Source organism: Nicotiana sylvestris, chromosome 9 (genome assembly GCF_000393655.2).
Source record: "Nicotiana sylvestris chromosome 9, ASM39365v2, whole genome shotgun sequence".
NCBI lineage: Eukaryota > Viridiplantae > Streptophyta > Magnoliopsida > Solanales > Solanaceae > Nicotiana > Nicotiana sylvestris.
Window position 1 is genome coordinate 68,194,644 of NC_091065.1, and position 24,881 is coordinate 68,219,524.

The following is a 24,881-nucleotide window of genomic DNA, read 5'->3' on the forward strand; positions in this document are numbered from 1 at the left end:
TTTTTGTTTCTCTCAAGGTTTCAATCTTTTTTACACGTGTTTATGTTTATTTTTCTGCAACCATGGAAGTTTTCGGAGAAATCCCTGACTTCCGTGACTAAGTAGAAAAAATATTGACTATTGCTCCCATGGACCAGAGATCATGGAAATTTCTTTTTCAGAAGTTTGGATGGAAAGTAAAGACCCACGGTATTCTATGTTACCATGGTTTTTCTTCATTTTTTCTTTCTTCCTTTCCTTTGATCCCTTTTTTACTCTTTCTAGGGTTTGCCATTCATGGCATCAACCCCTCTTTTGTTCCTTCTACTAGGCTTTCTGTTAGCTCTACACAGGAACAAATTCTAAGCTTATCTTCTTCTAAGATGAAGAATGCTTAAGCCCGTGGCTCAGAAGATGAAGAAGATAATGAAGATGGTTCCTTAGTGAGGAAGCCACAAGTCAGAAGACGCGTGATTTTAGATGATGATGCCACTTTTTCTCAAGACCCGCCTTCAGGATCCGTGCCTTTCAGTCTTATTGATGAACCAGAGAGTGTTTACTTGGACATCTCTAAGGATAAAGATGTTGACCATTTTGAAAATCCCCTATTAAATCCTGTTGATAGACTTTTCGCTCAAGGATTTGAGGGTGAAGAATATTTTGGCCCTATTTTTGAAGAGCCACCACTTTCCACTCTTCCAATGATCCCAGTTACTAGTGTTGTTAATCCACCCATTTTTTGTGCTACCTTACCTGCAACCGCCTCTGTTGCCATTCCTGCTGCTTCCTTTCGTGAAGAAGCCTGACCTTATAGCAGTAGACAAGGCATGACGAAAGTTTTTATTGAAGTCCCCTATGGTGGGAATCTATTAAAGAAATCAAACCAAGCTGTTGTATGGTTGAAATAATTGATAGGCCCCGTGGAAAGGGAGAAACTTGAATCCCACAGCTCTGTTACCTTAATGAATGATGTTATTCATTTTGCCCTCAAGGTATATCCTTATTTCCTTGTTTTTCTTTCTTTTCTTCTAGGTTTATAACTTTTCTTCCTTATCTTTCTACATATAAATTTAACATGTATGAAGCTCATGAGAAGGATATCCTGGACTGATCAGCAAGTGATTGAGCTGCGCACTGAAGCTGATAATTGGAAGGAACAGTTTGAAAGCCTTCAACTTGAAAAGACGTTCTCATTGAAGAAAAAGGGGCTTTGGATCAACAACTAAAGATAACCACTGCTGAATTAACGGTTTTGAAGGTGTAACGATCCAACCGACCATTTTTAGAATTAACATCCCGTTCGGTGGCTTAATATCTCGAGCAGCTTTGTATCAAGTATTATGACTTGCGTGGGTGGTCGCCTTATGTTTTTGGGTAATTTGGGATTGATTTGGAAGGATGATTCTTGCTTTAGGAGCTTAAGCGATAAAAGTTTATCAGAGTTTGACTTTTATGTAAACAACTCAGGAATACTGTTTTGATGATTCCAATAGCTTTGTATGGTGATTTTGGACTTAGGCATGTGTCCGTATTTGGATTTGGAGGTCCTTAGGTTAATTTGATACATTTTGGCGAAAGTTGAAATGTTGAAGGTTTGTAAGGTTGAGAGGTTTGACTTTGTTGATATCGAATTCAGATTTCAATTGTAGGAGTTGGTATAGATCCGTTGTGTTATTTGGAACTTGCATTCACAATTTGACGTCATTCCGGGTTGATTTAATATGATTCTGAGCGAGTTGTAGAAGTTGAAAGTTAATAAGTTCATTAAGTTCGATTTGAGGTGCGCTCGTAGTTTTGATGTTGTTTTGATGTGATTACTCGAGCAGGTTCGCGTTATGTTATGAAGCTTGTTGGTATATTTTAACGGGGTCCTAGGGCTTTGGGTTTGTTTCGGATGGGTTACGAGCCAATTCTCCTTGTTTTAGAGTTGCTGATAGCTGGTGTCTGATAACCTTCTCGCGATCACGAAGCGTTAGCCGTGATCGCATCGTGTATTTGGTGACTTGCCACATTTTCTTCTTCGAGTTCGCATGGTTATGTCTGCGATTGAGGATCAGTGGTTGTTGACTCAACACGTTCGCGACAGTGTGTCTGCGGTAGCGTAGTGGACGACCATGATGGGAAGCCAAGCTTTTATTCATCGCGTTTGCATGGTCCCCTCGATAGGCTAGAAGTTTAGGTGCATCGCATTAGCCACCCCTGGTTTCGCGATCGCGTGGTGTTTTTGAGGGGAGTCTGTTAGTCTATTTTCGAGTCTGTATTTTCATCTTTCTGTTGGAGTCTGTTAGTCCCCCTTTTCGAGTCTGTTAGTTTTTATGATTAAATTCTGTAGCATGAGTCGTTGTAATCAAGACATTTTTATTTTACAGAAAATTTGAAAACCCCAAAATGTTTTTTTATTATTTATTTTAACACTTATCCCCCAGAACTACGCTTGGTCTGATTCATGTGGCGTCATGATACATAGGCAATCCCCATAGGATTCAATCATAACCATGAAATGAAAAAAAAAGAGAAAACAAGAGAATTGTGGGAGGGAAATAATAGCAAAACAAGAGAGGAAAATGAGGGAATAAAAGAAAAACAAGAATCAAGCAAAGAAAAGCAGGAATGGAAAAGGAGAGAAGTTGCAAAATAAAAATTAGGGAAAGCCGGGATGACGCAAGCAACAGATCAAATGCATAATAGTAATGGTTAACTGCTTAGGTGCATTGCATCCCCAACGTGCGGTTGCTTATCTGTTAAGCTCTAATCGCTAACAAGTTTGTTGTTGTCATCAAGTCCAGACAGGTGGTTAGTTTGTTTGGCATTCTGGCAACTTATCCGTACAACACTAAGTCCAAAGACAAGTTGATCATGCCTAACCAAGAACTGGATGCAAGTATTGTTGATCTGCCAAAAGAGGGGGGGAGTCTGATGTTAACCTGAAAGAGGAGTTGTATAAATTGAAACACCAGATGGCAAAGATGTACCAGGCATGGGTAAAAGGGCATCCACCACCATCCTACCACGCCAACCCTGCTTTCGTCCTACTGCTAGCTCAATCCCAAGAACCTCCCACTATCGATTCATCTCCAGGCTTCCCCATTTACCACCACTACCAGGGCACCACTTCCCAAATACCACAAGCTCCACCACTCAAACCAGTTTCATACCCTCCTCCACCAGCCATCCCTGTTTTTGTGGCACCCCCACCCGCTACACTCCACCGATCCTCCAATGAGCCTTTATTCCAGACCCAAGATAACCAAAACTATCCCTCGGAGCCTACTTTCAAGGCCCGGGAACCTTACTCCTACACTCCTCATTTCGACCTCCCTGTTGAGACTGAGAAACCACCTAAAAATCCAGAACAGGAGGAGATGTTCAGGAAGGTTAAAATCATGGAACAGTCATTCAACAACATGCAGGGATTGGGAGGTCAGGTGAGCATGGCCTACAAAGATTTGTGCCTATTTCCCGATGTTCAATTGTCGATGGGATTCAAGATGCCTAAATTTGATCTATATGACGGGCACAGAGACCCGGTGGCCCATTTGAGGGGATTCTGTAGTAAAATGAGAGGAGCCAGCAGAAAATAGAAGCTATTGATGGCATACTTTAGCCTGAGTCTGAGCGGCGCGGCGTTGAAGTGGTACACTCGTCAGGATCGCAGTAGATGGTATACATGGGATGATTTGGCCCAAGCATTCGCTTGTCATTTCTAATACAACCTCGAAATTGTTCCAGATCATTTGTCTCTGACTAAGATTGAGAAGAAGCCTAGTGAAAGTTTCAGGGAGTACAGTTTTTGTTGGAGAGAACAAGTGGCGAGAGTTGACCCTCCGATGAAGGAGAGCGAAATGGTGGATTATTTTCTGCAGGCTCTAGAGCCTACTTACTTTGGCCATCTGGTATCAGCCATAGGCATGTCCTTCAACGAGGTAGTGAAGATGGGTGGCATGGTGGAAGAAAGACTTAAATCAAACAAAATCATGAGTTACTCGGCTATTAAGGCAACTACCCAAGCCATTCAAAATGGTACTAGGGGAGTGATCGAAAATAAGAAGAAAGAAGATGTGGCAATAATCGATTCAGGATCATGGTTTGGACCTAGGGGCCCATCACACCATTATACTAAGCCTCGACCCCACCACCAAACCTACACCCAAACCCCATATAATTCACCACAACACTACTTCCCATCACTAGACCCTTATATTTCTGTCCAACACGCCCAAACATATACTCAACCTCCTACTTACAATGGCATGCCCCAGCTCTACAAAATACTTACCCACCCCCACGAGCCTACCGAAACCCTGCCAGTCCGGGTTTTCGACCTAATCCAGCATTCAAAAATGAGAGGTTGCAGAGGAAGAAAACTTTCACCCCATTGGGGGAGTCTTATACCAGCTTATTTCATAGATTGATGCAGTTAGATATGCTGAGGCCAATTGAGTCGAAATTGCCAAACCCTCCTCCAAAGAATCTTGATTACTCCATGAGCTGTGAATATTGTTCTGGTACCCTAGGGCATGATACTTAGAAGTGCTGGCACCTGAAAAATGCCATCCAGGAGCTCATTAACACAAACCGTATTGAATCTAAGCTCTAGAGGCACCCAACATCGACCAGAACCCATTGTCAACCCATCAGGAAACAAACATGATCGAGATAGTACATAAGGGAGGGGAGCCCAAGAAGCCTTCACAGACCGTCATGATGATTCAGTCCAGTGAGGTAAGGCCAGTCAAAAAACCCACAGTTGAAGGATTAGTGAACAAGTTGAGCGGGACAAACAATGAACCATCTGTGGTAGTCAAGAAAGGATCCCCAAGTGATTTTGCAGCAAAACAAGAAAAGTCAAAAGTGGTTGTTCCAGGAGTGGCAAACAAGCCTATCATAATTGTATAGGATGCCCGTACAGATCCTGTCATCATCAAGCATGTAACCTAGTTGTCGATAGTCATCAGCAAGGCTATCCCGTGGAACTATGAACGGGTGATAGTGACCTACAAGGTAAAGGAAGTGAAAGAGGAAGTATATGAGGCCCAGGGATTAACTCGTTTAGGGAGATGCTTTGCTCCGGAAGAGTTAAGGAAAGCTAAAACATCCAGAGATAACCCAGTTCTAGTGAAGAAAGTAGTGACTGAAGAAGAGGCGGAGGAGTTTCTGAGAAAAATGAAGGTACAAGATTATTCCATCGTAGAGCAGTTGAGAAAGACGCCTGCTCAGATTTCATTGTTGTCATTGTTAATCCACTCAGACGAGCATCGTCGGGCCTTGATGAAAATTCTGAATGAGGCTCATGTATCCAACAAAATTTCAGTGAACCGCCTAGAAAAGAATGCCAACAAAATATTTGAGGTGAACTGGGTCACCTTCTCTAATGATGAGTTGCCTGTGTAAGGTACTGAACACAACAGAGCTCTCTATATTACGGTAAAATGTGAAGATTTTGCGGTTACCAAGGTATTAGTTGACAATGATTCCAGTGCAAACATCTGTCGCCTCTCTATTCTGAACAAGTTGAAAGTGGATGATTAAAGGATTCACAAGAACAGCATCTGTGTTCGGGGATTTGACGGTGGAGGGAAAGATTCAGTTGGTGATATAGTACTTGAGTTGACAATAGGACCAGTGGAATTCACCATGGAGTTCCAGGTGCTGGACGTAGATGTCTCCTACAATTTGCTATTAGGTCGACCTTGGATTCATGCCACCAAAGCAGTCTCGTCCACTCTGCACAAGATGGTCAAGTTCGAATGGGATAGACAGGAGATCGTCGTGCATGGCGAGGATAATTTGTGTGCTCAGAGTGATGTCATTGTCCTGTTCATTGAGGTTGAATATGACAAAGGGCCCTGGGTCTATCAGGTTTTTGAAACAGTGTCAGTCGAGAAAGTTCCAGAAGGGAAATGTGTTCCAACACCAAAGGTAACCTCCGCATCAGTCATGGTGGCCTCTGAAATGCTAAAAAACGGCTTTGTGCCCAGTAAAGGTCTTGGTGCATCTCTGCAGGATATCATACAGCCAGTGTCCCTCCCTGAAAACTTAGGTACGTTCGGTCTTGGATTCAAACCCACAACAGTAAATGTGAAAAGGGCTAGAAAGTTGAAATAGAGGGCGTGGACACTTCTAAAGCCTATCTCGCGCCCAGGAAACGCCCAGTGATGACAGCTCCAAGTTCGTTGGTCGACATTGATGAGGAGTTAATTGAAAGGTTCCAGAGGTTTTTTGATGATGTGAACATGGTAGAGGTTGGAGAAGGTTCTAGCAACGCGGACGTGCAGTTCGTTGGGCCGAATACAAAGCTTAACAATTGGAAGGCTACTCCTCTCCCTACCCGGAAGGAGTCTTGATAGTTTGTTTTGTTTTCCTTTATATCTAGGTCATTCCAGGGTTGTGACCCAGACTTTTATTTTTCGCTTGTTGATGTACAAACCCTATTATCCTTTATTTTAATGAAATGCAATTTCCCTTTCCATCACTCCTGATAGTTTTATTTTTGCTTTCTTTTTATTCTCCATACAGTTCTTTTTATGCTGGTTTCAATGACATGACATGCATGAGGAATCTTCGGCCCAGTCTTAAAAGTCAATCTAATTCTGAAATAATAATCCAAGAAATAGAGTGTGATGAAGAATCAAAATATGATAAGGATGAGGCCTTTGAAGAGACTAGTAAGGAATTGAGTCATTTTGAAGAAAAACCAAAGCCTAACCTGAATGTTACATAAGCAATAAAATTAGGGGACCCAGATAATTTCAGAGAAACTAAGATAAGTGTCCATCTTGAACCACGAATCAGGGAAGAAATAACTAAAGCATTGTTTGAGTATAAGGATATTTTTGCATGGTCATATGATGACATGCCAGGCTTGAGTACCGATTTGGTGGTCTACAAATTGCCAATCGATCCAGCATTTCCTCCTGTTAAGCAGAAGTTGAGAAAGTTCAAAACCGACATGAGTGTGAAAATTAAAGAAGAGGTCACAGAGCATCTTGAAGCAAAGGTCATTCGAGTCACGCGATATCCCACTTGGTTAGCCAATGTCGTGCCTGTGCCAAAGAAGGATGGTAAGACCAGGGTGTGTGTTGATTACCGTGATCACAATAAGGCAAGTCCAAAGGACAACTTCCCACTACCAAATATCCACATTTTGCTTAATAATTGTGCCAAGCATGAGATTGGGTCTTTTGTGGATTGCTATGCGGGCTATCATTAGATGTTAATGGATAAGGAAGATGCAGAAAAGACGGCATTCATCATGCCATGGGGAACATATTGCTACAGGGTCATGCCTTTTGGTTTGAAAAATGCTAGGGAAACTTACATGAGGGTGATGACAACCATATTCCATGACATGATACACAAGGAGATCGAGGTTTACGTAGATGATGTGATCATAAAGTCCAGGAAGCAGTCTGACCACGTCAGAGATTTGAGAAAGTTTTTCCAGAGGCTCCACAGGTACAATCTTAAGCTTAATTCTACAAAGTGTGCATTTGGGGAAGTTGTTGGGATTCATAGTCAGTCGGCGGGGCATTGAATTGGATCTGTCAAAGATCAAAGCTATCCAGGAATTGCCACCGCCAAAGAACAAGACCGAGGTGATGAGTCTATTAGGGAGGCTGAACTACATCAGCAGGTTTATTGCTCAGCTCACAACAAATTGCGAGCCTATCTTTAAGCTGCTAAAGAAGGATGTTGCGGTCAAATAGACTGATGAGTGTCAGGAAGCATTCGATAAGATAAAGGGGTACTTGTCAAACCCACATGTGTTGGTCTTGCCGGAACTTGGAAGACCTTTGATTATTTATTTGATCATATTGGATAACTCATTTGGTTATGTGATGGGTCAGCATGACATCACTGGCAGGAAAGAGCAAGGTATCTACTATTTCAGCAAGAAGTTCACGTCTTATGAGGTTGAGCATACTCCCCTTGAAAGGACATGTTGTTCCCTGACTTGGGTAGCACATAAGTTGAAGCATTATTTGTCATCCTACACTACTTACCTCATCTCTTATCTGGATCCTTTGAAGTATATCATTCAGAAGCTCATGCCTACAGGAAGGCTTGCAAAGTGGCAGATCTTGCTCACAGAGTTTGACATCATATATGTGACTCGGACAGCGATGAAAGCCCAAGCTCTAGCCAATCATCTGGCCGAGAACCCCGTGGATGAAGAATATGAACCTTGGAAGACTTATTTTCCTGATGAAGAGGTAATGCACGTTGACAAGGTCGATAAGGAGGAAAATACCAGTTGGAAACTCTTCATTGATGGGGCTGCTAACATAAAAGGCATTGGGATAGGAGCTGTACTTATTTCTGAAACAGGGCATCACTACCCTGTTACGACTCAGCTTCGTTTCTATTGTACCAACAACATGGCTGAGTACGAGGCATGCATTTTGGGTTTAAGGCTAGCTGTAGATATGGGAATCTAGGAAGTCTTGGTCTTGGGAGACTCGGACCTTCTGGTGCACCAGATTCATGGAGAATGGGAGACGTGAGATTTAAAGATTATACCGTATCAACAATGTCTACATGATCTTTGTCAACGATTTTGATCAATAGAATTCGGGCACATTCCAAGGATCCATAATGAGGTTGCTGATGCCTTGGCTACCTTGGCGTCAATTTTACATCATCCAGATAAGGCTTATATTGACTCTTTGCATATCCAAGTTCGCGATCAGCATGCTTACTATAATGTGACTGAAGAAGAACTTGATGGTGAACCATGGTTTCATGACATCAGGGAGTATATCAGGATGGGGGTGTATCCAGTACAAGCGACAAGGGATCAGAAGAGAACAATTCATCATTTGGCAAGTGGATTTTTCTTCAGTGGAGGAGTTTTTTACAAAAGAACCCTAGATCTTGGATTGTTAAGATGCATAGATGCTAGACAAGCCACAACTATCATGACCGAAGTACATTTCGGAGTTTGCGGGCTGAATATGAGTGGGTATGTTCTGGCAAAGAAGATTCTCTGAGTAGGTTATTATTGGCTCACCATGGAGCGAGATTGCATCAGTTTTGTGCGCAAGTGCCATCAATGTCAGGTACATGGAGATTTGATTCATTCCCCGATGTCTAACTGCACACGATGTCCGCACCATGGCCCTTTGTTTCTTGGGGTATGGATGTCATCGGACCAATTGAGCCAGCAGCATCCAATGGGCACAGGTTCATTCTGGTAGACATTGACTATTTCACGAAGTGGGTTGAGGCTAAAACTTTCAAGTCAGTGACCAAGAAGGCAGTGGTCGATTTTGTTCATTCAAATATCATTTGTCGGTTCGAAATCCCAAAGGTGATCATCACAGATAATGGTGCTAATCTTAATAGTCATCTGATGAAGGAAGTGTGTCAATAGTTTAAGATTACACACCACAATTTCACCCCATACCGCCCCAAGGTGAACGGAGCAGTCGAGGTACCTAACAATAACATAAATACTTCGGAAAATGGTGCAAGGTTCCAAGAAATGGCATGAGAAGTTTCCTTTTGCGTTGTTGGGTTATCGCACTATTGTTCGCACTTCAGTAAGTGCAACTCCTTATTTGTTGTTATATGGCACTGAAGCAGTGATACCCGCGGAAGTCGAAATTACATCCCTTCGGATTGTTGCTGAAGTCAAAATTGATGATGATGAGTGGGTCAAAACCCGTCTAGAGCAATTAAGTTTGATTGATGAGAAAAAATTGGCAGCAGTGTGTCATGGCCAGTTGTATCAAAAGAGAATGGCGAGATCATACAACAAGAAGGTGCATCCCCAGAAATTTGAAGTGGGTCAGCAAGTATTGAAATGCATCCTTCTACATCAGGCTGAAGCAAAAGGCAAGTTCGCCCCAAATTGGCAGGGGCCATTCATCATAACGAGAGTGTTGTTCGATGGTGCTTTGTATTTGATAGATATAGAAGGCAAATGTGTAGATATGGCTATCAATTCTGATGTAGTCAAAAGATATTATGTATGATTTCTTTGGTTTGTCTAATTATTTGTACTTGGCCTATTTTGAAGATTAGAATGACGAAGGCATTTTATTCTGCTATCTAAACACTTTATCCTTTATTATCCCTTTGAGCCTTATCTATTTCCTTTCATACCCCTCTTTTGGAATCAGTAACAAAATTCAGAAACACGAACGCACAAGATAAGTAAAGGAAAAGCGAGAAAAAGATAAGAGAAAAAGAGAAAGAAAAGAATGAAAAAGAGTGAAAAGAAAAAAAGAGAAAAAAAGAAGAAGAGAAAAAAAAGAGAAGAAAAGAGAGAGAGAAAAAGAAAAAGATAAATCCCAACAACAAAAAAATTCCTAAGACATGAACTACGTTCGACATGATTCCTTTTAAGGATACGTAGGCAGACTCATGGTTCGGTCCCATCAAAATAAAAATTCAAAGTCCCCAAGCAAAGAAACTGGGGAAGAAAGTTGTGGTTGTTGTAAGAAATCAGATTCCAAGAGTTGTAAATTTAAACTCATTCAAGTTACTTGAGCCTTTTAATATCCTTTCTTTCTAACCTTATCCAAAAGCCCACATTATAGTACAAAGAAAGACCTTCCGACCAGTCTTCGAGAGATGCCAAGTCGAGCAAATAGAAGTGATTCATATCAGGGGCAACACTCCGTCCGGAGCAAGAAAATGAAAAATGAGAGAGTCTTATTGGTGAAAACCCTCACGGGAACCGTAAGGCGATGGAAAACTAAGAGAAATTTTAAAAAAATGAGAGAGTCTTATTGGTGAAAACCTTCACAGGCACCGTAAGGCGACAGTGAGTTGAGAGATGAACAAATGAGAGAGGTTTGTTGGTGAAAACCCTTCAGGGCACCGCAGGCCGAACAAGGCCAGTGATTTGGTGAAGAATTTGGGTTATGGAGGGCATAAAGTATGACAACTGAAAGGCGATTGTTTAAATAGGCTGGGCTGATTAATACGAAATACATGTCATGATCATTGGCACCAGTTGTTCCACTCAGATAAGTCTCTTTTCTTTTTCCCTCTCAAACAATCATCCAATTTTGGATTTTCTTCTTTATTCCTAACTCTCGAAGTCATTGCATTTCATTTCTCTTGGGTTTATTTCTCTAAGATTTTTCCAATGTCAGTTTTGTTTGAGCAAGTGAGAAGGGATTTCAAAGCTTACTACCAACTTCCAATTGCACAAAGCAGAGTGTGGCCAAAGCATACCAGAGATAGCATGATGTAAAGTGGGAAATAAGGTGTCAGTAAAATTTCCATTGGTCGAATGGTTTAGTAATCTTGTGGGAGATACAGAGGTTCAGGTAGAAAGGTAAGAAATGTAAAGCAACGGTGTGGGTGTAGGACACTCAGGTCATCCAAGGTCCCAAAATTGAGAGTCAGTCAGAAAGTCAAACGGTTCTTGGCCGGTTCAAGGCAACAAGTCAAAGCAAAGGCACAGCAGCGGAGAGGCCACCTTCATCAAGAATGCCACAAACTAACCACCATATTTTAAACTGACAAGATTTTTCTTTGATTTGAAACAGGGGCAGAGAATTCCATTTGCTTCGAAGAAACCTTCCGTAAAGAAAGAAAGTACCGGACAGGTTCGACCGTAAATCCTCAGGACCCTCCTAGACAATGAGACCTAGTTTAGAATTCAAAACATTCATGATTAACAAGCTTTACCTTGAGGAAACATAAGTTGGCTTTGAAGTTTTCATTCTTAGGATAGGATTCAATTTGAAATTTTTAGGACCCTCCTGAATAATGGGACTTAGCTTTAAGACCTCCATTAGATAACAAGATTTAGCATAAGTTCTGCCGTAGGGAAATATAATTTAGCCTTAAAGTTGTCACTCTTAAGAGGAGATTTGATTTTAATTTTCAGGACCCTCCTGGATAATGAGATTTAGTTTAAGATCTTCACAGATAACAAGATTTGGCAGAAGTCATACCTTTAGGAAATATCATTTAGTTTAAAAACTGTCAATTAACTAGAAGTTTTCAGGACCCTCCTGGATAATGGGATCTAGCTTTTAAATTCTTAGAGATATTGGGTAACACAATTCAATTAATACTCACAGATGTGCCCAGATACCAAACTGGGGCAGAAAAGTTTTCTTTGTTTTGTCTATTCTATTGTAATCAGACACCCACCTGGAGAGAAAGAGAAAATAACACGAGTTTCGAGAATAGAAAGCAGTCCAGGGTCAAGCAATCAGGCACCCACCTAGAGAAACAAAGGGAGGAGCAATTCAAGTGTCGGTAATCAGGATCCCACCTGAAGAACAAAGGAAGAAGCAATTCAAGCGTCGGTAACCAAGAGCCCACCTGAAGAACAAAGGGAGAAGCAATTCAAGTGTTGGTAATCAGGAGCCCACCTGAAGAACAAAGGGAGAAGCAGTTCAAGTGTCGGTAATCAGGAGCCCACCTGAAGAACAAAGGAAGAAGCAATTCAACTATCGGTAATCAGGAGCGCACCTGAAGAACAAAGGGAGCAGTAATTTAAGTGTCGGTAATCAGGAACCCACTTGAAGAACAAAGGGACAAGCAATTCAAGTGGTTGTAATCAGGAGCCCACCTGGAGAACAAAGGGAGTAGTAATTCAAGTGTCGGTAATCAGGAGCCCACCTGAAGAATAAAGGGAAGCAGCAATTCAAGTATCGGTAATCAGGAGCCCACCTGGAGAACAAAGAGAAGCAGTTCAAGTTTCGAGGAAAAACAGTGCAGATGTTGGTAATTAGGCACCCTCCTGAAGAACAAAGGGAAAGCAATCCAAGTGTTGGTAATCAGGATCCCACCTGGAGAACAAAGGTAAGGTAGCAACATTCAAAGGAAGACGGTGCAAGTCCGGCAATGAGGCACCCACCTGGAAAACAAAGGGAACACAAGTCAAGTGTCGGAGGAAAGGAAAATAATTCAAATGTTGGTAATCAGGTGTCCACCTGGAAAATAAAGGGAAGGAAGCAATGTTCAAAGGAAGACGGTTCAAGTTCAGTAATCAGGCGCCCGCCTAGAGAACAAAGGAAAAGCACCTCAGAATACAATTCAAGTCAGCAACAAAGGAATTTCACCTGGAGAGTACAAGTCAACAGAGCAACAGAAACTGCAAGATCAAGTTTGAAAATATAGATAGGATTCTTGTAATTCATAGATCGTAGTTTAGTCTAGCTTCTTTTATTTTGGCTTGGTGTAATAAGGGGTTCAGCAAGCAGTAGCAGCAACAACAACAGTGAAATCACAGCTTCCTGGTAGTCCCAGCTACCGAAACTTCCCAAACTACACTGACCTGATTCCTTTATATCCAAGGATATGTAGGCAACCTCGGAAGTAGAGTGCGGTCAAATCTTTCAAAAATGCTTCCCACGGAGTATTCAAACAAGCAAAAATCGCTTGTATCCACTCACTTTATCATTGCACGAAAACTCTTCATGTTTCCGAGCAAAGAGGGGAAGCAGTGAGCACGTGATTTTTGCCCTACATGAATTACTACTCCTACAGAATCCCAAAGAAATAGATTTTTCTTTTAATTATCTGCCATTTTAGGAATTTTTGTAGAATTTTCACTAATTATTTTCAGTTTTTCTATGCGTGTTTAATTTTATTTAATTCATAAAAATACAAAATACTCTGCATTTGTATTTAAGATTTATTTCTACATTTTTAGGTTAATTAGTAAATTAGTTGTTTTGTAAAATTGAAAAATCACAAAAAAAAAAACTCACTTTGCATTTTAACTTTTTTTTTTTTGAATTTTATAGTTTTTCTTTAATTTAGGAGTTATTAATGTTTGTAAATACTATAACGGGTAATTAGCTTAATTTGATAGGTTAATTTTGGTTTCAGAGTTAATTTAGGTTTTAATCTAATTTGAAAAGAAAAAGAAAATTGGAAATTGAATGGAAAAGAAAAGAATCAAAAAGAAGTCTGATTTTTGGGCTATTCCAATTGAATTTCCCCAGGCCCAATCCATTTTTCCCCAAAAATCCATTCAGTCCAGCCCACAACCCATGCCTTTACCCGGTCCAAACTATCTGGTGTTTAGACAATCCAAACGACGTAGTATAGGGCCAATACTACGCCGTTTGGAGTTTGTTTGTTTTAATTTAATACTGGTCATCCATTTGACTTCATCCAACGGCCAAGGAACCCTCCCCCATCTTAAATAAAATTGTCTGAACCCCTTCAGTTTAATCTCGTACCCCTTCACTTCAGCTTTATCTCAGACCAAACCCTAGCGCCGCCCCAAATTCCTCACCCTCTTCGGTGGCGGCGCCACCTTAAACCCCCACCAAATTTACACCCCATAAACCCTGGCCTATCCTCTTCCCAAAACCTAGAACAACTTCCTTCGAATCCCTCTCCATCTGTTCGAATTTCAAATCTGAGGTCAAGCCCTAATTTGTTTCATTTCCAGAAATTAAAGTATTTTTAAGGTTCGGTTTGAGTTGAAGTTTATACTAATCAATTGTTCTTGAAAAGAACAATTGATTAGTATTGAGTTTAGCTCATTTCAAGCCTTATGGAAATCCTAAACCTGGCCGAGATGTCTCGCACTGTTTGTTTCATGCATGAGAGGTAGATTTCACAATTATTTCTTCATTTCTCTGGTGAGTCGGTTGTTTTTCTCATTCTGATTAATTCGTTAATTTAAGTATGTTCATCTGAGAGTCCTTCTTGTTCTAGTCTTTTAATTAAGTTAATTAGGTTTTTGGTTCGATTTGTTAATTTGGTTTAATTCTAGTTTGTTTAGTTTTGTCTAATAAGTTTGTGTTCAGTCATGTTTTGATTTTGAATTCATGCAACTCTGGATTTGTTTCCTTTTTCTTTCTTTCTGAACCATTGGAGTTGATTTCTGATTTGAGCTATGCCATTTGATTGGGCTTTAGGGTCATTTGTGACCCGGTTTTGAGGGAAGCCCTTTCATTTTTTGGTTTGGGTCCTAGGTCAGATTTGACCCATGTGATCTGCTGAGGGTAAATAACAGGGTAAAGGGTAATTGGTTAGTTTGGACAAAAGAATCTTGTGTAACTGAATAGGAAATTGCTAGAAAGGTGGGATTTGGATTTAGTTTGACAAGCAGGCTAGAAAATCAGATTTAAAGTGAACAAATTAAAAATTAATGAAGGGGTAATTGGCAAATAACAGAACCAATTCTAATGCCCTAGAGGTCCTCTATAAGAGGCCTGTTTTCCTTCTTCTCAAGTCAGATTGGAGAGATTACAATACTAAAAAACTAAGAAAACGACTGAGCTGAAAAACACATAAATTTTTTTGCATTTTGGTAGAAATTGGCTTAGTTCTACTGTTATCTTCATAGTTTGAAATTTTCTCAAGAATTCCTGGTCATTCTGGGTTCAAAATGGTTTAAAAAGACCGAGTATTGCTGTTTGTTTGGCTGTTTTGGTGCTGCTGACATACTGCTGTTGTTTCTTCCTAATCTCAGGCTATTATTCTTGTTTATTTTGCTGTATTCAGGTATTTACTAAACCTCATTTGATATGTTGAAATGAAAGGATTTGCAGCTGTTGGTTAAGTTGGAAGTTTATGGCATATATGTTCATCAAATGCCATTTTTGTGTTCTTAAACTCACTCAATTCTGTAGTAGCTTAGTTCCTTTTCATGTATTACCTGTTCATTTATGTTGTTAGATTAAATCTGGTTTGTAAGTTTGGAAAGTTGTCTAAATTCAGTAGGTTTGGTTTGTAAAGCTATTGAAGTATTGTTTGGATTGGATCTATTGCATCATAGGTTTTAAGTTGGACTAAATAATTTCTTTTCTATTTAAACTGTAGAAATAAGCATGGTGCTTGGTATTTCGTTTGAACGGATAAGTCTTATCCATGGGTTTGAATGAGGAGCTTTATTTGGAGTTCATTGTTGTCTAGAGTCAGCATAGTGTATAATTAGCTCATAATTAGTATGTAGTTGATCGTTTGCTTGTGTGAGTTTAATGATTGTTTTTAAAAAAAATAAAAAAGCATGATTCTTATTGTCTTAATTAATCGTAAATTACATCACTTAGGTAGCCATGTGTTTCATGTCAAAAAGGAAAATAGTTTGTGTCTCTATTAGTTTAGCAACTGAAATCCTTAGGGGTTCGTTGGGCTTGACGCAGGCCCAAGGCAATCAGCCTGTGGCCTTATAGCATCACCCTATCATGGGCTCCAGTACTGAGGAACATGCCAATCCAGCCTCATGGAGAAGATCCATCTCCATACCAAGGGAAGATCCATCCCTAAATATAATCAACCGCGCTCACTGGGGGTGTATTACAGACTCCGGAGGGGCTCCTACAGCCCAAGCGCCATCACAAGCCAATGAAGGCATATATATCAATAAACTGTTATGGCATCAGCCCGGTCCCATAACTGTCACTCATAATCAAGTTCTCGGTCTCACTCAGTCATCACTCTCCAATATCACACACATGGCTCACAATGCCATGAACTAGCCTGAAACAATGATATGATGTGCCAAATAATAATAACTAAGACTGAGACATGATATGATGTGCATGAACAAGACCAAGTATAGAATATCAATGAATGAAATGAAGTGGCAGCATGAAATGACCCCTCGGGTCTTAACAGTATCGGCATAAAGCCCTAGCATGATAATTAGCATAACTTACAGTTCATTTACCTTATCACATGAAGAAACAAATATATCAAAAAGACAAAATCACTAATCGATGCCATGGAATGAACCAGGTCACAATTCTCACGGTGCACGCCCGCACGCCCGTCACTTGGCATGTGTGTCACCTCAATGCCATCATATAGCACATAGCTCGGGGTTTTGAACCCTTAGAACCAATTTGGAAGCATTACTTACCTCAAGCCAAGCCAAACTCTAGCCCGCAACGCCCTTTGATCTTGATCCGGCCTCCAAATGCCCCAAATCTAACCAAAATCAGTATATTATCATCAATATACGCTAAAAGAATGAAACCCATACAAAAATTATCAAATTAACTTACAAATCCCGAAATTGGCCAAACCCGACCCCCGGGCCCACGTCTCAGAATCTGACAGAAATTACAAAACTAGAAACTACTTTTACTCCTGAGTCCATACATACCAAAATTATCAAAATCGGACCTCAAATGGTCCCTCAAATCCCCAATTCAAACTCTCCAATTTCAAGCCCTAATCCCTCAATTTTAACCCTTAAATCCCGCTAATTTCATGTCTTATCAGTTAGAAATCACCATAGAATCGAGTTTTAGGTTCAAAAACATTACCTCAACAAGTTTCCCCATGAATCCCTCTTCAAAACCCTCCAAAAGCACAAAAATCGAGTTGAAATTGTGAAGAATGACCAAAATTTGCGAAGGGGTCAATTTATACTTTCTGCTCCAGGGATTCCGCACCTGCGGACTACTCCTCGCTTCTGCGGAATGCTTTTGCGGTCAAGATTACCGCATCTGCGATTTCTACTTAAGTCCCCAAGGACCGCATCTGCGCCCAGGCACCGCAACTGCGGTCCTGCAAATGCGTCCAACAAACCGCATATGCGGTTCTTTTCATGAAGGTCAAACTTGCATCTGCAATCTCCTTATCGCTTATGCGTCCTCGCACATGCATTCCCAGATCCGCAGGTGCAGAAATGACAGGAGCAGCAAAATCTGCAGCACAACTCAAATTCCAAACTTCCCGTCAACCACACAAAACCTTTCTGAGGCCCTTGGGACCTCAACCAAACATACCAACAAGTCACATAACACCATTCAAACTTATTCCAACTTTCGGAACACTCAAAACAACATCAAAACATCAAATCATCCTCGGATTCAAGCCTGAGGACTTAGAAATTCTCAAATTCCACAAACAACGTCGAAACCTAACAAATCACCTCTGAATGACCTGAAATTTTGCACACACATCACAAATGAAATTATGGACCTACTCCTACTTCCAAAATTCCATTCTGACCCCGATATCAAAATTTCCACTGCCGACTGAGAAATGCCAAATTTTCAATTTTTCCAATTCAAGCCTAATTCTACCACATACCTCTAAAATACATTCCAGATGCGCTACCAAGTCCAAAATCACCTAACGGAGCTAACCAAATCATAAAAATCCAAATCCGAGATCGAATATTAAAAAGTCAAAATTTGGTCAAACCTTTCAAATTTAAAGCTTTAAGCTAAGAATTGTTCTTCCAAATCTATCCTGATTATCCTAAAAACCAAAACTGATGATTTATATAAGTTATAATACATCATACAGGGCTATTCATGCCCGAGAACTGGCAAGAAAAGTGCAAATGCTTAAAACGATTGGTCGGGTCTTTACAATAGTAGGTTTTTTAATGCAATTTCTGGATGGTTTTTTACGATTAGTGATTTAGATGCTCTACCGGTACGGGGAGTTCGTTATGTGTTGTGATTTTGTTTTGAGGAATTGAATAAGTGGAAGGTTTTGGTTGGTATGATGTGTATTCTATTTATGATTCAGAGTTGAGGTGTGATCCTCGCGTTTTCATGTGGTTTGATATGTTTGAACCGGGTTGCGTGTTGCGGTGGAGTTATATTAGGATGAGATCCTTGTGACTAGTTCATGTGTTTTGATTCTCTCTTGTGGAATTGATTTGTAGTATGATACTGATAGGGAGTTGTGCCTGTCATGCTTGTTTGGTAGTTTTCTCGTATGTTTCTTTTTGCATATTCAGCCATATTCGTGTTGTGCTTATTGGGGTTTAGCTTGCGAGGTGTGTGCCTAGGTGGCATGAGATGACTTGTTGATTTAAGTAAATGGTTATGGGATCGCCATGTTTCTTGCATCGTTGTGAGGGTTTAGAACAGGGCTCTAGCTGGAATGAGGTTAATAGCGGGTGATGGATTTGATTATGGGCAGCTATGATGGTCAGAGATGTTGTTATGATCATATGGGCGATGTATTAAGTCGGGTGGTCATACTTTGTGGGCGTATGCATAAGTTGTGATAGCTGGTTGAGGTTGATACAGTGTGTTTATGCAAGGATTGGGTCTTTGGGGAAATTCGGATGGTGAAAATTTTGGTAAGGCTTATTAGTGTGGGTGGAAGGAATAATTTTTAGTTGAGATTGTGTTGTCAGGCCTATGTGGATTGGGGTGACGTGGGATCACCCGCGAGTATATGTATGGTGAGTTCATGCAGTGATTTGATGACTTCGGAATGATTCTTGGCATATTCGAGGACGAACGTTTGTTTAAGAGGGAGAGAATGTAATGACCCGACCGGTCATTTAGAGAATTAGTGTCCTGTTCGGTGGCTTAAGGTCTCGAGCAGCTTTGTATCAGTTTTATGACTTGCGTGGGTGGTCGAGTTTGGTTTTAGGATGATTCGGGATTAATTTGGAAGGATGATTCTTGCTTTAGGAGCTTAAGCGGTAAGAGTTGGCTGGAGTTTGACTTTTGTGTAGATGACTCCGGAATACTATTTTGATGATTTCAATAGCTTTGTATGGTGATTTTGGACGTAGGCATGTGTCCGAATTTGGATTTGGAGGTCCGTAGGTTGATTTGATGCATTTTTGTGAAAGTTGGAAAGTTGAAGGTTTGACCGGGAGTTGACTTTATTGATATCGGGTTTGCAAAATTTGACGTCATTCCGGGTTGATTTGATATGATTCGGCTGAGTTGTAGAAGTTGAAAGTTCATAAGTTCATTAAGCTCGATTTGAGGTGCGATTCGTAGTCTATGTTGTCTGATGCGATTTGAGGCCTCGAACAGGTCCATGTTATGTTATGGAACTTGTTAGTATGTATCGATGGGGTCTCGGGCGCCTCGGGTGTGTTTCGGATGGGATACGGTTCAATTCTCTTTGTTTTGGAGTTGCTGATAGCTGGTGTCTGATAACCTTGGCGAAGTGTTAGCCGTGATCCCGTAGTGTATTTGGTGACTTGCCACATTTTTTCTTCGCATTCGCATGATTATGTCCGCGATCACGGATCAGTGGTTGTTGACTCAACGTGTTTGCGACAGTGTGTCCGCGATCGCCTAGTGGGCGACCATGCAGGAAGGCCAAGTTTTTATTCTTTCATGTTCGCGTGGTCCCTTCGGCAATCGTGTAAGCTGGAAGTTGAGGTGCATCGCTTTTGTGCCCCTGGTTTCGCGATCGCGTAGTGTTTTTGAGGGGTCAGTGTTATTTCTTCTTCATGATCGCGATGTGCAAATGCCTGGGCATAATATAAGAACTCTATTTCTAGGGCTTTTGATATTTTATCACTTTTTGAGTTAGAGAGCTCGGATTTGGGCAATTTGGAGGGGATTTTCACGTGTTGGATTAGGGTAATTGTTCTTTATCCGGATTTAATTATATTTCATGATTCCATCTTTTTTTTAAACATTAAATTAGTGATTTGAACGGGAGAAAAATGGGAATCTTGTATAAACTTTAAAAAATGTAAAATGGGGATTTGAAGGCCGATTTGATGTCAGAATTGGATTATTTTTGTATGGTTGGACTCGTATCTGGATGTTCGGATTTTGTGAATTTTGTCAGGTTCCGAGGTGCGGTCCTGGGGTTGACTTTTTGGATTGACTTTTTTAGTTTTCTTTAAAGATTGAAGCTTTATATCCGGAATTATTTTCTATGGTTTTTATTTATGATATGAAGTTATTTAGGCTAGATTTGAATCGTCCAGGGGTTGTTTCACAGGAAGGTCATTTTAGAGTATCGGTGCAGCTTCTTTGAGGTAAGTATCTTGCCTAATATTGAGTTGGGAAACTACCCCGTAGGATTTCGGTTAATTGTGTTATTCTTGTTATGTGAAAGTCGTGTACGCAAGGTGACGAGTGGGTACACGGCCTATATGTGATATTTGACCGGTTTAGATTATCTAGACTCTTTCTATACATTTAATTGAATTGTCATAACATGTGATATCTCTCATTGTTAATCTACTCTTACATGCTCTATCTAACTTTGTTAGTACTTGTTCTACCTCTTACTTGTTATTTGCTCCTATATGCTTTAGTTGAAGTTATTGTCTTCCTTATTGTCATGTTACCTTTCCTTGTTATTCCCATTCATTTTTGTTATTGTTCGTCTCAGTTACCAGTTAGCGGCCTTTCAGCTAGCAAGTTTATGGTTATTCGGTATGTCAATCATCAGCTATTCAGTAACCAGATCTCTAATTTTCAGTGTATCAAAATTCTGGTGACTAGTGAGTATACAGTGATGCATATGGGTTCTCAAAGAAAATATAAGTAACAATGATTATAGAGAAACCTTCGTATATTTTAGGTCTGGATTAAGACCGAAGACTCACCAGATGGCGCAAGAAATGTTTTATTAGATAATGATATACTCTGAAGGACAAGTTTGTGTATGGTAGCGTATTCATATGTGTTTTACCTCATGAAACAATTTCATTTTTAATTCTTGGAAATGGAGCCACAAGTTGGATGATGATTGTTCAAATGTGAGACCCTAACATTGGTCACTATAGTTTTGGACAAAAAAGAGCCTAAGGGTAAAATACCTAGGAGTCAGAAACATTTGTTGCTACCAAAGATGTGATTTCGTACAACTCATGCAAATGACTTGAAGATACGATGTATGCAGTGAGAACCAAGAGCATCCAATAGTGAATTTCAGGGAATGATTTTAAGTTATTTAGATTTATTCATATTAGAACTAGAAAGTGCCACGTTATTAAGTTGCTATAAGAAGCAGCTATTATTATGAGATAAAGGATATGACAATTCCCCTTAAATTACGTGACTAAGTTTTTACCCTACATGTTTATAATCTGATGTGATTTTGAAGTATATAGAAAGTTAGGGGTTAGATATTCCAATTTTGTTTAAGAAAGATGAAATTTCCCTAAGTGTGATTCATGTACATAGTTCAAAAAGGAATGACAGTATGCGACCATAGAACAGGGTCGGATTGTGAGGAAGTTAGAAATAACTTTATTCCTCACTTTAGTTATCCAAAGTAGAACAAGAAAACGTGATTCTAGCAGGTGTTTAGTAAAAGGATAGTAAGTAAGTTTTGAGTAGATACAGTGAATTAGCAATTTCAGCAGAGCTAGTTGAGGTGAGATTTGATTCACTTAGACAGGTTACCTCTAGTGAGTGGATGGCAGTTTGAAATATCGAACACATGTTAGAACCCAAAGAGTTTAAGTCAAACCCGAAGCAAAGTGGCAGTGGAAAAAAATCAGCTAGCAGTGAGAGAGCAAACTATAGAAGAATAGCCTTTAGGAATTATCGAAATATAGTTTCTCCAGGATTGACAGTGTGAGCAGAGTTAAATTATTAAGATTGTGTATGATAGTTGTGAATACATTAGCTTTTCGGTAAGTGAATAATTTAGTTTTTCCTAGTAAGAAAAAAAATTCTCAGAAGTAAGATGGAAGATGAGTCATCATTGACGTAGAGTGCAAAGGTTTGCAGAAAATAAGGAAAGTTATTTGGATCCCAAAAAAAAAGGATCCACAAGTATATGACCTTTGGTTTGAGGGGTGAAAAAGACAATCAGTTCGGTAATGAGGGAAAATTATATAATTACCATAGGGATTATGTCTAGCATGTGTAAGAAACACCAAGTGAGTAGAATGATCACCGAGATTAGATATTGATGAAAAAGTGATCACAGAAAAGCTATAAAATCATACCTATTTATGTGTCACGAGGGTAGTGCCATTGCACGAGACTCTAGTCTTCGGAGTACTGGTCACAACAATTCTATAAGTATTTTCAGGAAGTGCTTAAGAAGATAAAGTGTGAGAAGTATAACTTATGATTGAGGTAGATAATAGAACTCTGGTGAAAGAAGTTCACCGGCCAAGATAGGAGTTCGACTTTGAATTCTGAAGATGGCGGAGTTGTTGTCTAGAATGGGACTTGTAACCCTTAGTAGCCGAAGAGAAGGAGAAACAATGTGATAATCCTACGTGTTGCAGTTGAAAGAGGGGATTCACAAGTATAAGACGATGGCTTTTAAATAAGGGGGAGATGATGGTACTTTGAGGTACCAAGATAGATTGTGTGTTCCAGACATAGATGGACTAAAAAAGGGAAGATCGTGTTAGAAGCCTATAATTCCTAGTATTCTTTCCATCCAGGTTCCCCAAATATGCATCATGACCAAGGAGATTGATTGGTTGAACGGCATGAAAAAGAACGTTCCAGACTTTGTGGCCAAGTGTCCAAATTATCAGCAAGTGAAAGTCGAGCAGCAGGAAGCCTAGTGTTTTACCAAAGAATACACATACTCTTGAGGGGAGACTGTAAGTATGGACTTTGTAACAGGATTATCTCACTCATTTTAAAAGCACGATTTGATTGGGTGATTGTAAATTGACTTACCAAGTCAGTACACTTCTTGCTAGTAAAGACTACAGATTCAACAAAAGATTATACCAAGTTATACATTTATGAAATCGTCTGATTGCATGGGACTCCGTGGTCCGTTATTTCGGACTGTGGTGCTCAGTTTAAAATGAGCTTTTAGAAGTTCTTTCAGAAATGATTAGGCACACGTTTTTCATCATCAGAAAGATGGCCAGGCAGAGCGCATTGTTCAAATAGTTGATGTTAAAAGTAATTGGGATGATCACATACCTCTCATTGACCTTGCTAATAATAACCTACCATTCTAGTATCAATATGTCACCGTACGAAGCTCTGTATGGGCGAAGGTGTAGATCACCAATTGGTTGGTTCGAAGTTGGAGAAGTGGAGTTGTTAGGACCCGATTTTGTCTATCAGACTATAGAGAAAGTTAAGTTGATTCAAGAACGTTTGAAGAAAACTCAGAGCTGCCAAAAGTCCTATTCGAGCGTGCGGCATAGAGACCTAGAGTTTCAAGTTGATGATTGGCTGTTTCTGAAAGTTTCGCTTATGAAAAGCGTTTTGAGATTTGGGAAGAAGGGGAAGCATAGTACCTGCTATATTGGGCCATATAGATTCTTGCGAAGGATCGGTTAATTAGCATATGAGTTAGAGTTGCCACCATAATTAGTGGTGGTACAGCTAGTATTTCACGTGTCATGTTCAAGTTTTCAGTACTCAGATACTCATGTCAGTTCAGTACTCAGATACTCATGTCAGTTCAGTACTCAGATACTCATGTCAGTTCAGTACTCAAATACTCATGTCAGCTCAATACTCAGCTACTTATGTTAGTCCAATACTTAGACATTCATGCCAGCTTAGTACTCAGATTACTCAAATATTTGTGCCAGTTCAATATTCATATATCCATGTTAGTTTAGTATTCACGTATCCATGGCAGACCAATATTCAATCAATGCAGCAGTCATTCAGTTCAGTATCATAACAGTTCCATTATCATGTATTTATTCAGTTTAGTATACAAGTGTTAATAAAAGTTCATGTTTCCACCAAACCCATTTAAGGTCCGGAGTTAGTAGAAGTTACAGTCAGGACAATCATTCGAGGACAAATGATCCCAAGGGGGAGATAATGTAACACCCCGCAAATTCGGCTTAGGTATGAATGAGTTAAAGGAGTAGTAAGGTTACATTTTGGACATGTGAAGTCCTATCGGGATGATTATGGGTAAAATAGTTGTTTCAAAATCAAGATGGAAAGTGAGGTGCATAAGATTTGACAAAATCGACTAAGTTTGTAGAAGGTCTATCTTGCATCAAGGTTTAGTGAACATGTGTAAGGCATTTGGAAAAATGCAAAGCATAAAATTGTAGACCTTTGAAATAGCTTTCCAACGATATATTATGGAGCCCGAACGGATCTCTGTGAAAACAGTTATGCGCGTTTTACAGAATAGTATGCGATATGCGCGCCCTGAGCGTGACCGCGCTCCTGAGGCAGTGTTACTACCATTTTGCGTGGTCAGGTGCACGGGGGCGCTCATGAGGGTCATTTTAAAGCCCTACTTCGTCCCCCACAACCCCAAAACATAAAAACTTGCTCTAGAAAGGGGAACTCTCAAAAATCTAACTCCTCAAGGGTCCC

General features: G+C 40.1%; 1 protein-coding gene across 1 annotated transcript; it reads left to right on the forward strand.

Annotated features, from left to right (window-relative positions):
• Positions 1-6,134: 6,134 nt before the first annotated feature.
• LOC138877713 (uncharacterized) lies at positions 6,135-8,969 on the forward strand. The gene is made up of 4 exons (XM_070157341.1): positions 6,135-6,231; positions 6,840-6,976; positions 7,686-8,271; positions 8,548-8,969. The coding sequence occupies exons 1-4, from the start codon at positions 6,135-6,137 to the stop codon at positions 8,967-8,969; spliced, it is 1,242 nt and encodes a 413-aa protein (XP_070013442.1).
• The last annotated feature ends 15,912 nt before the right edge of the window (positions 8,970-24,881 follow it).

Excerpts from the sequence above, each read along its gene's own strand:
- LOC138877713 (XM_070157341.1), top strand. The coding sequence starts at position 6,135 with ATGACAGCTCCAAGTTCGTTGGTCGACATTGATGAGGAGTTAATTGAA. Across the intron at positions 6,232-6,839 it reads CATGGTAGAGGTTGGAGAAG|GCTTGAGTACCGATTTGGTG; the intron begins GTTCTAGCAACG and ends ATGACATGCCAG. Across the intron at positions 6,977-7,685 it reads CAGAGCATCTTGAAGCAAAG|ACTGATGAGTGTCAGGAAGC; the intron begins GTCATTCGAGTC and ends GCGGTCAAATAG.